At 39.5% G+C, this 12,650-nt stretch overlaps 2 protein-coding genes across 2 annotated transcripts; one reads left to right on the forward strand and one right to left on the reverse strand.

Moving 5' to 3' along the window:
* The first annotated feature begins 1,084 nt into the window (after positions 1–1,084).
* cipca (CLOCK-interacting pacemaker a) lies at positions 1,085–5,514 on the forward strand. The gene is made up of 4 exons (XM_026353631.1): positions 1,085–1,208; positions 2,259–2,375; positions 2,821–2,990; positions 3,237–5,514. Exons 2-4 carry the CDS (start codon positions 2,270–2,272, stop codon positions 4,020–4,022), a joined length of 1,062 nt encoding a protein of 353 aa, XP_026209416.1. The 5' UTR covers positions 1,085–1,208; positions 2,259–2,269; the 3' UTR covers positions 4,023–5,514.
* Positions 5,515–6,201: 687 nt separating this feature from the next.
* On the reverse strand, positions 6,202–7,444 carry zdhhc22 (zinc finger DHHC-type palmitoyltransferase 22). The gene is made up of 2 exons (XM_026356295.1): positions 6,889–7,444; positions 6,202–6,804 (listed from the first exon to the last, which is right to left on the reverse strand). Exons 1-2 carry the CDS (start codon positions 7,442–7,444, stop codon positions 6,527–6,529), a joined length of 834 nt encoding a protein of 277 aa, XP_026212080.1. The 3' UTR covers positions 6,202–6,526.
* Positions 7,445–12,650: the final 5,206 nt, after the last annotated feature.

Genomic DNA, 12,650 nt, shown 5'->3' on the forward strand with positions numbered 1-12,650 from the left:
TTTAGACCAGCAACTGTGTTTGTAAATGCAGTAATGAAATGTCTCCCTCTAGTGTTTATGGAAAGAGAAATTGAAGTTAGTTTTATTACTGACACCTACACACAGGATTAGATTAGGTATTGAGACTCTCAATCAGTCACAATTGATTTCTCAATTATGTATGAATTCTTTCCGTCCATTGCACCAATTTACCAGAGACGAAATCTGAAGTGTCAGATAGAAACAAGAACACATTTTATCAGAAAGGTTTATCAGATGATGATATGTGTAACTAAATAATAATACACTTGTTGGGTTCAGTTTTAATCTTTTTTATAAGTTAACATAAGATTTGTCCTATGGAATCTAATAATTGAATCTCATTTAAAGAAAAGAGTAGTTGACAAATTTGCTTCTAATGAAGCAGATCCAGCTCTGGTTAACAAAACCTGCCAGAAGATGTGTCTTATTAATACAAAGCGTTTATTTTCTCATATGGTAAAATGTGTGGAAGACATATCAAGTCCAGTCGGAAAAGAAGGTTAATACCACAATGCAATCAAACTTATTTAGACTCAATTTCAACATTTCTATTGTGGTAGTTTGTTTTATCTTGTTTAAATATTTATTTATAAGGCCGTAGGGACGCACACGTCATAAAAACAAGCGCTCCCGTTTGTCGTCATCCGGGGAAGAGGAAACGCGTTACCCTGGCAACGTCCGAGTGGGGCACTTGAGCCCTCAGTTTGGTCTTAGCATAACAGCTAGGTCACATGTTCCTCCTCTGAAACAAACAACAGAGAACAACTGATTTATAACACATTTGTGGACAAATATTACCATTAGACACGCTCAGCACAACTATAAGGGATGATAATGCCACAGCTCACATGTGGTTTGTGTAATCCTCTTGTTATGACGCTAATAGGTGTCCACATCTTGTTTTCAAAACAAACGAATACATTGCATATGTATTTAATTTTTCACAGACACGGAATTAAAAACTCTTGATTCTTTGCAAAAAAAAAAAAAAAAAAAAAAACCTTTTGCGAGGTAATCTGTGCTAAAGTGAGAAATGACGCTGCCTGTGAGACAAGCGCTGAGGGGAAGATTTACAGTGTCAGAAGAAATAAGGCGTAGCTTAGCTAGCTAGAAAGGAGTCGGATATAATAATAACACTGCATGTTATTGTAGATTTATATATGTGTTTTCAAGAAGGCGACATATTGGTAAGTTTAATAAACATACTACTATGGATAAATACTGTTTGTTTATGATAGGACAGTGCTGAGCTGGTTAACAAGCTAAAGCAACGGTAGTTAGCGTTAGCATAGCTAACGCTGGGAAGGGCAGTAAACAGGCCAACACATTGTTGTTGTTAATTTACTGCAGGTGATGTTGTAGTTCACGCAATAAAACTGGTTTATTTCTTATCGAGTTAAAGTTAAGCAGTGTGTGTAAAATGTCGAGCAAGTTGTGAGCCAACGTTAGCTAATGTTAGTGTTACCGTATGTAAACAACAGCAACGTTAGTTAGCTGTATGATCATTGATGGTTGTTATTATTATATATGTTTATTTGTCTGCATCGTTACATGCACTTGATCAAAAGTACTGTTCTGTAATAAGTTCATCACTTTGGGAGTGATGGTTCCTTTAACCTCAAGCTCAACTGACTAAATGGAAACTTCTACAGCTTAATAATGGACCTGCACTAATCTAATGTCAAGTTTTGTTTCATGTCATGGAAAAAAGGTGTCATCCTGCTTTTGAACCCAAATAGAGTAGGGGAAAAATAAACATCTGTAAAAGTAATATTAAAAACAGAACCAGCACAAAACTGCACAGGATATTTAAAATCTTAATGATTTAAGGAGGGGAAGTAGAAATATAGTATGTACATTACATCAAACTGGTGTTTGTGATTTTGTTTATTGTCACTTAGTGTAAATGAGACTGAACAGGAAGATAGTGACATAATAACAATACTAAATTACTTAATAATTCCATAGTAATTATATTCATATTAAAAATAATTTATGTAAGCACCAATTTAATTCCTGACATCAAGACACTGAAATGACAAAGGAAGATGGAAACACAGTTGTGCTGTATAACCTCAACTTTGATCTTACAGGTTGATGTTACAACTGTGACCTTTTTCAGTCATCAGCCTTTTACTAATATACTATATCCTGAGTTCTGTCACAGTTTTGCTAGACTCCTAGGCTGTTTTGCTAGTTGCTGTTGATTTTTACCTCTTTATTCTCCATTTTTACAGAAAACGCAAGCATGAGCAGTTTTAGTAGACCTGATAGACACAGGACGCCGCTATTTGCCAGGGCAACACACCTTAGGACACTCAAGCCTGACCAGGAGAGAGATTCGGGCTTCTCAGGTTTGATTCAGTTACACTGCTTCTCAGAGATAAACATTTCACTTTTTGTTCTCTTTTATATATATTCTTTAACTTTTCATATTTTTATAGGCTCACATGGTGGTATTTTCATTGTGGCACATGTTATGAACTAGGTGCAAGTGCATATAATTAGCATTTCCTTTATTAGAAAAATTTGTATCAAGTTATAAACAAGGTCAAGTCTAATCAAATCTGGGGATCTAGGTCACATTTTCTATGTAGGCTATCCTCTATTGGGCCCATTTTTTCTTATGACCTTTATTTACACTATGAAGGCTGACCTGGATTTGGTTTAGCTCCCCTGATCAGGTTGATGGTATCCTTTTAGAGATGCTCTAGAGATGGTTATCTACATCTGCCCTTGCCCTAAATCTGTTGCTTCTTAAACATAATGACACCCATATGTTGGCCTTCTCATCATCAGATGCCAGCTCTGAGTACCTCAGTACAGTTGACTTGACTGACTCTGAAGATGCAGGAAGGAATGGGTCGATAGTCAGCCCGGACCCAACTGCTCAACGGGTGGCTGTGATGGGAGGCTCATATGCTGGACTGTCTCCAATGATCATCATGAACAACTTTGTCTTAAAGCAGGTAAAAAAGAGCAATGTTATTGTTATTTTTCATAATTTGTAGATGGCTAATTAACTCTCACAACAGACCAACCAACATTCCTACATTTCTGTTTTGTTTTTTTGTTTAAGTTTCTGTTTTTGATTGGGTCTCTTCTCTTGTTCAATAATCCTGATTAAAGAAATTTGAGGGTTAATTCACCTTATTATATTATAATATTAATAATAGTATAATATAATATACTTTGCTGTTCATTTTCTTTTCTAGCCATCACAGATCGCTCAAACAGAAAAACAGTGGGACTTTCCTACGCCCTTAGAAGTGATGCCTCAGTCACAGGTAGTTCTTCTTCAACCTATGGTCTCAAACGGCAGCAGCAGCCCCCCAAAGAATGGCTCAGAAAATACTCAGCAATCAAAAAGCAGCATGCCCCTCCTCAAGTCCTATCCCAGAATCGCCCCGCACCCAGTAGAAGTGCACACTAAGAGGGTGGGATCCTCCAGGGTGAGAGGGAGTTCAGCATCTGCATATGACCAGCGACAGCGGAGACACCAACACAGCCACAGGCTCTACAGCACCATCAGCCCACTGCAGACTCAACTCAAACCTGTTTCCAACTTTGAAGCAGCAAGCAACCAACCACAGGCAGCTGAGACTCAGGAGCAGCTCATTGACAAATCTCTCTCCCCGCTGGCAGGAACAAGCTCTCTGCCTACCTTAACAGATGAATTTGGGCCAGAGATGGACAGCAACAGGATACATGCTGGATGCCAGGATGCTCTCTCAATTGACAGCAACAAACTGAAACGTTTTAGCAATACATATAACATCCTCAACGAGTCTGGTTTACTGGGGATCACTTTGCGCACGAAGCAGCTGATCAAGGAGAATAAGCGCACCCAAGGCCAGCTGCAGCAGCTTCAGGAGCAAACGGCTCTGCTGCTGGAGGCTTTAAGCAGCGGAGACCCACAGCTCTGGACTAAACTCCAGCTGTCTCTGCAGGACACGGACAAGGAGCAGTGTGGGGCTAAAGCTCAGAGTGTGTTGGCCTAATATATTGGTGGACGTGATCAGCAGTTCTCAGTCTGGGGGATTGTCAACTGATTTTATTGAATGTGAAAAGAATCTACGTCAAAAAAACAACACAGTAAAAGCTTTCTTCTTGTCATATATTCATTTAGCATTATAACATATAAACAACATATAACAAACAATAACTGAACTAAACAATGTGAATTTATCTCTATTCCAGGAGGTATTAAGTATAAACCAGCTCTAAATTTTCAGGCAGCGGAAATAAAAGCATTTAGAACTAATGGTCTACTCGAGTAAAGAAGCATGCTTACATTTTAAACCTTTGCCTATAATGAATTTTCTTGCCTCTGCTATTTTAAAAAAGCAAGTATCACTTGCAATAGGGCTATGGCTTCTGTAATGTAAAAATGCATGCCTTACAGCATATTTAAGGACACATGGGGTTCATTCCCCATACATGCCTTGAATGTGAGTGCTGTAGAAAATATAAGCATTGTTTCTTTCTTTAAATACAAAACTTGGCATGGCCTCTGTTTAAACTTTTCTCTACTGAAATCCGTTTTTTATAAAAAATCATTTCTATTTACATTGGTAAATAGTAAATTAGACTGAAAGGGGAGATGCCTCCTGCCCTGTCACGAAGTGTGTGTATGGCTGTAACAGCTGGATAGTGTACAGAGGCCTAAAATCATTTATTATAATTTTGTTTCTTGGTGTAATTATTATTTATTTGTAAAAAAAAAAAAAAAAGCATTTGTCTGGTTACAAATAAAGCCATATGAATAATGTAAAGAAACTAAGCATATTACACTCGTAAAGCAAGCTTCTTTTTGTAAAAGATTATTTAAAAACTATTTAGGGATTTCCAAAAGCTTGAATTGTAGCAAGTAAAGTTGTAGCCATACAATTGTTCTGTGTTTGCATATCTTTCTGCCTTGTTCTACTGAATCTTATTATGTATTATCAAACCTTAAAGACAGAGAGATGACAGCTAAATCTTTTCATTCAGTTTCATATTGCACTTTACCAAGAAGATTACATTTTTAGACATATTGTTATGACTTGTTCCTCTAATTGAGCATTCTGTCTTGATAAAACAATGTGAATGTCAGTGTTTATCTGAATGCCTGTGCCTTGGATTATGTTCATATATCTGTTAAATATTAATGCTTGAGTAGCTTAGATTTCGGCATTTCGTCAGACACTATCATGTGAAATAAATTTTAATATGACTAAATGTCACCAAATGCCATGGTGATATAATACATACAGATTTACAGTAGACTGTATTTATTTTAGCAGCAAAATACTACTGTTGCAATATTTTCTAATCAGACCTAGTTATAAATTTAAGTGAAAATCTAATTTAAGTATATAGAAGGTTTACACTTTTTTTTACTACCTATAAGATGTTGTTTTTTCCCCGTTATTGTGAAATGTATTCTCATTTGTTTTTCTTCTGTAAGTCATTTTGACTAATAATGAACTGCCATAAAACCTTGTTCGAAAACTATTTTCTCAGTCATTTATCTCCCCGTCCTAACTCAGGAAGTGTAGTTTGAAAAACAAAGAATTCCAGCTTGTCATGATTTGAGGACTTTTATTGGTATAACAATAGACAAAATAGCTCTAAAAAGTTTCTTTATTGAAGTTCTAAACATCTTTGACGTGATGTTAAATATGTCAGTAGCTGCAGCATAACAGTGAGAAGTCTTACTATTAGAGGGTTCTATCATTAGCAGTGTAGTGACTACCTCATCTTTGGGGTTATCTGCAAGCATGTAACACGTGATGTTATGGCACATTGTGAATAATACCCTGGATAATAATATGGTAATCATCTTCACATTGGGAGAATATTACTGTACCTTCAACACACTGAGTCATGTTCTTTTGAGTAGAAAACATCCGGCTCAACATGTCACACTTTATCCAAACAATAGTGCCAAGCCTGGCAGTTTACGCTATAAACACTGTATTGTATTCGATGTTCGCTAGCCCTTGACGTCAAAGTGAATTATTGTCACCAAACTGTGTCAAAAACTGTCACAGGTTTTCCTGAATTTCACATGTAGCATCAAGAAAGTGTGGAAGAACAACACACTTTGATAATCTCAGAGCACCGCATGGCACAGGTATTTAAATCAGTAGCATAATACAAAATTGCAAAGCTGTAAATGCATGCACTTATGCGAAGCTATGTCTATATTAAGATTTAAGCATGTAGTAGTGCATGTGCATGCAGGTATATGTAAAAAAAGAGAAACTTACTGCTTTTGTTTTAATTATAATGTACAGTCACAGCTACTTAAAGAATGCACTTACACAATGTACTTGTATGGCTCCTATTCTTAAAGGAATGTATGCTAACAGCTAACTATTTCATGGACTACTTTAGAGGTCATAAAGCATCGTTTAGTGTTTCAAATCAACTGCTAAAGGGATCCCAAGAAAGCATTTCCTCCAACTTGTGCTGATTATGTGACCTATTGGGAGTTACTTATAGAACCTGTAGCTATCACTCAGTCTTGTTTGAGTGCATTTAAGTCTTCAGAACCCATCTCCACTGTCTGCACAGGCAGGAGAAGGCCGAGGACCCAGCGGGTACCAAAAACATCACTGAGGTTGGTTTTCCAGGGGATGCAGTTCTCCACAAGCTGACCTCTTTGCATCTGACACCAGGTCTGTCCCCGGGCCACCAGCAGAACTTGCTGGCAGCAGAAGCCTGCAGAGACCAGGCCGATGCCCAGCCACACATACAGCATCAGCACCACGAACAGCTGCAGGCCTGAGATGGTTCCTGTAGGGAGACATTGAAAGGTTATTACCTGGCAAGGCGTGAATTTTAATTACTAGCTTTAACTGGAAACAAACAGGAACTCACCCATGAAGAAGTAACCAGTGGAGATGGGGAGAAGAGTCAGGAAGGTAAGTGGGTTCTCGAAGGAGATGGAGTACTCCACTGTTAGAAAGGCCACTCCAAGAACCAAAGAGTACAAACATGTGCATGATGTGTAGATGCAGAACATGATGAAGTAGCGCATGTTTTTGTTGCCGATGCAGTTTCCAGTGAAAAAACAGTGATGATCCCTCTTGAGAATCACTTTCTTACAGAGTTTGCAGAAGTGACGGCCGTTAAGGAGGTAGTGAGCGTCCACTTTGTCCGAGCAGTGCGGCGAGCACACTGGAACCACAGTCTCATTGGTACTTTCGGCGGGGTATTTTATAGTCATTATGTAATTCCCTAATGCGTTGAACATCAAGAAAAGGAAGACAACCGTGTGGAGAGTGGTCGAGCCCCTCAGCGATGTATTCGGGTTTGGGAATATTGTTGGAATGAAAAAGCAGAAGTGTAAAATGAAGGTGACCACTGTGGCCATGAAGAAGTAAGCAGGTGCTACAGCATTGAGAAGTCTGAGCTTTAACATCCTGGTGAACATGTCTGTGTGAGAGTGAAGAGGACACAATAAACATAATGAGCATCTGGAAGAGGAAACATTTCACCTAGAACATGAAGAAATAGTTTTAATGATAATATCACCCAACAGAAATACAAGTAAAAGCAGAATCACGCTGGTTTTCTTTATTGTGTGGCAATCTCAGCACCTGACTGAAAGTACTACACATCCTGTCAGGTATTATACTCTAGAGGTGTCTGTGCTCAGTGAATGTAAGTCAGCAATCTGCAAAACTCATTTCTGAGCAAATGTGGGTCTGGAGATTCTCAGGGGCCACTAAGAATACCCAGAATATCCCGCTCCTTCCACTTGTCATATCCTATAAGATGAAGCACTAACAGGCAGTCCAAATCACACAGACTAACCCTCTTTGGACCTGTAAATGTGAGCTTTCGCATGAAAACACCTAGCGCAGGCCAATTGATGCCCTAGATGACTGACAGCGTTTACGCTCAAGGACCATCGCTGTCGTTTGGTCCTCATAGAAAAAGATGACATCGACCTTCCTACTTCCACACCTCCATCAGCAGGAACACATCCACCCTGTAACATGTCCCGTGCGCCCGTGTCCGGCTGCCTACCTGCGGCTGTCAGGGAGCGGAGGAGCTGTCCTTTCAGCACCGCGGAGCCTCAGCTCGGAGCGCAGCGCACTCATTCAAGCGCAGAGGAGAAGGTGCTGCTGAATCACACTGACGTCGGTTTTTATTCCAATTAAACGGAGTCTGCCCCTTTCTCTACCGCCGCCTGCTGGTGTGGATGGGTCGACTTTTCTTCGCATTTTTTATTTTTAAAGTCATCTGTTGCAAAAAAATAATAAATAAAAAATAAAATACGTGATGAAGCTTTGGTTTGGTCACAGTATATGTCTGTCACAGTGTGGTGCAAAATAAAAATAAAACGAATAAATAAAAACGATTAAAACAAAAATTCAAAGCTCTCAGCTTCATCTTTAGGGGAATTTTAAGACTCTGACCTATTAGACTGATGGGTAGTTTTATCTATAACAATACAAAAACAGGCTATCAAAATAAATAATAGCTTTAAAAAAAAAAAGGCGATTGAATAGTTTCCTCTGAAATGCGGTGGTATAAACGAGTGGTAAAAATTGGAAACATAAAGTACAAGTACTTTAACGTAGAGTATTGGAGTAACTGTATTCTTTCCACCACTAGCTGTGGGCTTTGGCTTTGGCATAGTGCAATAGCGACAGTTTTCCAGTAGGTGGCGATGTTTCCTTATTCTTATTTTACCTGAGCCCTGTCACACAACTGATATCGACTTATTACATTTTCGCAGTTTTTGCCTCTGCAGTCGGACAGAATTCAATTCAATTCTTTGTTTCCCTTGTGTTGTCCCATCGCCTCTACTGCCTCTACATATACCTCTACGATATTTACAAAGATAACAGGGCACCTAGCAGCTGATCACAAAAAGCACGTCTATTATTATTATTATTATTATTATTATTATTATTATTATTATTATTATTATTGATGGTAATATTATTATTGTTATTATATTTTTTGTTCTGTTCAAATGCTGTATCCTAAAATTAGACTCTTCCTGGTGACATTACTTGACGCTCCCTTGCAGCTCTCAAGGCAGGTGTTTCATTGTCAGACGGCCCCTGAGTAGGTGGGAGTTTCTGTTGTTTCTTGGTGTTGGAGGAAAAAAAAAAAAAAAAAAGCCCAGCAGCATCCCCGTCGTCATCACACGCCAGCGACCAGGAAGCTTTCTAAGGTGAGCGATGTCTATTTCTAATCTCATGTATCCCCTCAGGTGCTACAAACGCAGACAGGACAGGTTCATTGGCGCTATTTATGGCGCAATCGTTTTCATCAAGTTACGGAGCTGGAGGAAGGTGGGTGTGCAGACAGGGGCTGCAGAGGGACTGGAAAGAAACAGGGGAACACAGCCGCCAAACAAAATGCCTGATTAAATATGTGAACGTACTAAGGTGTGTTTACTTGAAATGTAACGATGTCGTTGTTCAAAAACTCCTGGTCATCATGGTCCTGTGTTGTTATCGGGCGGTGAGGATGGAGATGTTTCTGGCAACGTGTCAGATCTGTACACCCTGAACAGGATCTCATCAGTCCACACCTTTTGTTCCTCGTGTTGTCTGGTGAGTCTCTAATGAAAACATACACTACAGGTTATGGTTTGCTGTTTGTCAGGAGGTTTGTCTTCCTGCTGTGACCACCTCTCTGCTGTGGTGGCTTGTTCAGTCAGTCTGGACTCTGCTGGATTCATACTGACATCAAGTCTTTACTGTTCAGGTGAGCAAGTAGTTTGACTTGTTGAATAAACGTTAATTCTGCCCCATGTTCAGCAGACAGACAGAGAGGTAAAAAAAAAACAAAAAAAACGAGCTCCTGCCATTTTCACCAGGCTGTGATGAAGGGAAGTGGCCTTTAAAATGCCTGATAAATAAACGGGGTTTTGACATTTTTGCACATCACTTGTGAATTGCATTAGCACGCTGAAGAATATCCAATGAGAAATTGCAAAAGGGAATTTCATTTGGAGAAAGGTCTTGGTATTTAGGTTCTTACATTAATTTCAATGCATACACAGATATGAGCGATGTCTGAGGTGTGTTTCCCACCCCCCTCCACATCTGAGGTTAGGTGCCAGTAAATGGTGGCAATTAGTTTTGTTCATTAATTACAGAGGAGCCATGTTTTGTTGCCACACTCCTTTTTCTTAATCTTACATAAATTGAGATAGGATGCTTTTAAATAATGATTGTTCCTAATTACCAGAGTTGGAGAACACCAACCCCGTAAGCTTGAGAAGTCTGCTGTTAAAAGTTAGCAGCTGTTAAAAACTGGTCACCACTGAAATGTATTTGGACATGAATCTCAAATGACCACAGCTTAGACACATGAACAGCCTGCAGCATTTTGGAAGAATGTTTTAATCAAACAGGTGGCAAGCATTTGAATGTTCCTAATGTGTAGTCCTTATGTATGCAGATAAAGTCCTGCACAATATTGAACATATATTTTATCAGTTATTGTGTAATTGGCTCCGGGCTTTGTGATTGGGCTCCTTTTTTTTACTGTACTCTTCTATTCTGTGGCTTGACTTTACAGTTTTTGTCATATTTCAATGTTTGAATGTTAGATTTTTGCTGGGCTGTCACTTTAAATGTATTTCTTGAGGCGGTGCACAGTAAGCCGCCTTAGGAGACGTAGTGAAGGTGCAGGTCATCTTCGAGGATCACACAGTCATTAATATTTCAGGAGACTCTAAGCTGAGATTGAAAAAAAAGAGCTTGCACTGGTGAGATGGTGTGCTTGTAGTGTGCCGTATCTAATGGCTGCTGTACATGAGGAAAATTGTGAGTTATACTTTTGAGAAAATCATAAGCCTCAGTCGATGGTTCTACTTTATGTGGTTTGTTCTTTATAGTAGTTTCAGCACCTTGAGCAGGCGGACAGCTCCATCACGGTCAAACTGTAAAACACTGGAGTAGGTGCACAAAGATCCTTTGTAACTTCATGACTGATCACTTTTACTAATGATGAGAAGCATTAAATTATTAAGACCTAATACTATTAGTCATTATTATACTTAATCTGATCTTCTTCACATGAAGACCTTTATACTAAGGTTTAAACTCCAAACCAGTAGGGGCTTTAAACATGATTTCATTCTTTACTACATTTTTTCCTGGCAGTGTTAATATACATATAGTATGACAGTCTCATCGCAGATTCCTTGCTGCTAGTACAGGAATGAATGAGAGTTAACTCTACGCTTGAACTCAGGCCAAGTATCTGAGAAGAACGCTGTTCACAGATTGTACACCGTACTGTGTAGAACCACACACGCATCTTCTACTTCTTGTCTGCGTCCTCTTCTGCCCTCTCTTGTAGTCATGATGATAATAGTGTAAATGTGGCATGCAGGTGTATCCGTGTGTGTGTGTGTGTGTGTGTGCGCAGTACATCTAAGATTGCGTTACTGCATAAGCAAGATGTGTTTTTGTGACTCATCTCTCTAGCCACATGTCGTAAGCTGCTGGGTCTGGATAAAAATGTCAGAAAACACTCTGGTCAAAGCCTCTTGACAGGAATCGAACACAAACAGAATATCAAAATAAAACCGCTGCTGATGATGTGGTTACTTCTGAAAACGCCATTTGTATTTCACCTGCTGTCTAAACCACAAAAGTAATGTGGTGTATGGGCTTTTTTTGTTGTTCTTTTGATGTCTTCCCTGGAGAGGCCCCTGCTATTTGAGATTCCTGCTGTCAACCTTCCTACTATTCCACAAGAGTCCATCACAGTGATGTAACACAGGCTGTATTTACAGTCATATATAGATAGTGTCACCAATAAAGGGCAAGCTTACTGTAACACCAGGCAGCAGCAATAGATATTCACAGTCACAGCTAGATGTCACACCACTTTGTCCTTACGTCTGATATAACTCTCCTGATCCTGTAGGTACATCAGATGTTGAGTTATGAGCAGGCTTTATCCTCTAGTGCTCTGTTTTTAAATGAATTTATTGTTTTTTACCCATTACGTGAAAGTGGAGCTGCAAACTTTAACAGTTTAAACTAATTTGTTATTTTTTTGTGTTGTTTTATTAAATATGTGATTGCATTTTACTTTTCAATAGGGTTAAGATTATTTAGATTTACTAGAGCAGAGATGTCTCTGAAGGAATCTGCTCTGATGAGCAGTGCTTGCACAGTTTGGTAGATGTGGGGGTGAAGACAATTCTGACTCTTTTCTCACAGGCCCATTTTTCGGATCGGCTCCAGCAGATTTTGCAGTGTAAGAAGCTGTGGGTGGAATCTTGCAGAAGCTCAAAGGGCTGCAGAGAACACACAGATGAGGCAGGTTCTGTGGTTATGAAACTGGTCAGAGTCAGTGTTATCCAACATGCAATGCATGTTAGCCAGATGGGTCCTAGTGAGGAATGGCCCAGTCCACACAGCAGCAGCAGCTGGGCAGCCACATAGTGCTCTCCTGGCTCCATACTGAGCATGTGCAGCCAGACAGGAAGCAGGTGTTAGGTTTGTCGAGCACAGCCCATGTGTGCAGTCATCACGCCAGTCATGCTCCATTCAGCCCTCAGAAAGAGGTGGAGTGGTGGTGATGCTGAATTAACCGTTCAGACACACTTCAGTGATCTGTGTTTGTGTGTTGTGTGATGGAGATAGTGAGGT

This window comes from Anabas testudineus, chromosome 12 (assembly GCF_900324465.2).
Source record: "Anabas testudineus chromosome 12, fAnaTes1.2, whole genome shotgun sequence".
In the NCBI taxonomy this organism is placed as follows: Eukaryota; Metazoa; Chordata; class Actinopteri; order Anabantiformes; family Anabantidae; genus Anabas; species Anabas testudineus.

Excerpts from the sequence above, each read along its gene's own strand:
- cipca (XM_026353631.1), top strand. The coding sequence starts at position 2,270 with ATGAGCAGTTTTAGTAGACCTGATAGACACAGGACGCCGCTATTTGCC. Across the intron at positions 2,376-2,820 it reads GAGAGATTCGGGCTTCTCAG|ATGCCAGCTCTGAGTACCTC; the intron begins GTTTGATTCAGT and ends TCTCATCATCAG. Across the intron at positions 2,991-3,236 it reads ACAACTTTGTCTTAAAGCAG|CCATCACAGATCGCTCAAAC; the intron begins GTAAAAAAGAGC and ends TTTCTTTTCTAG.
- zdhhc22 (XM_026356295.1), bottom strand. The coding sequence starts at position 7,444 with ATGTTCACCAGGATGTTAAAGCTCAGACTTCTCAATGCTGTAGCACCT. Across the intron at positions 6,805-6,888 it reads CACTGGTTACTTCTTCATGG|GAACCATCTCAGGCCTGCAG; the intron begins GTGAGTTCCTGT and ends GTCTCCCTACAG.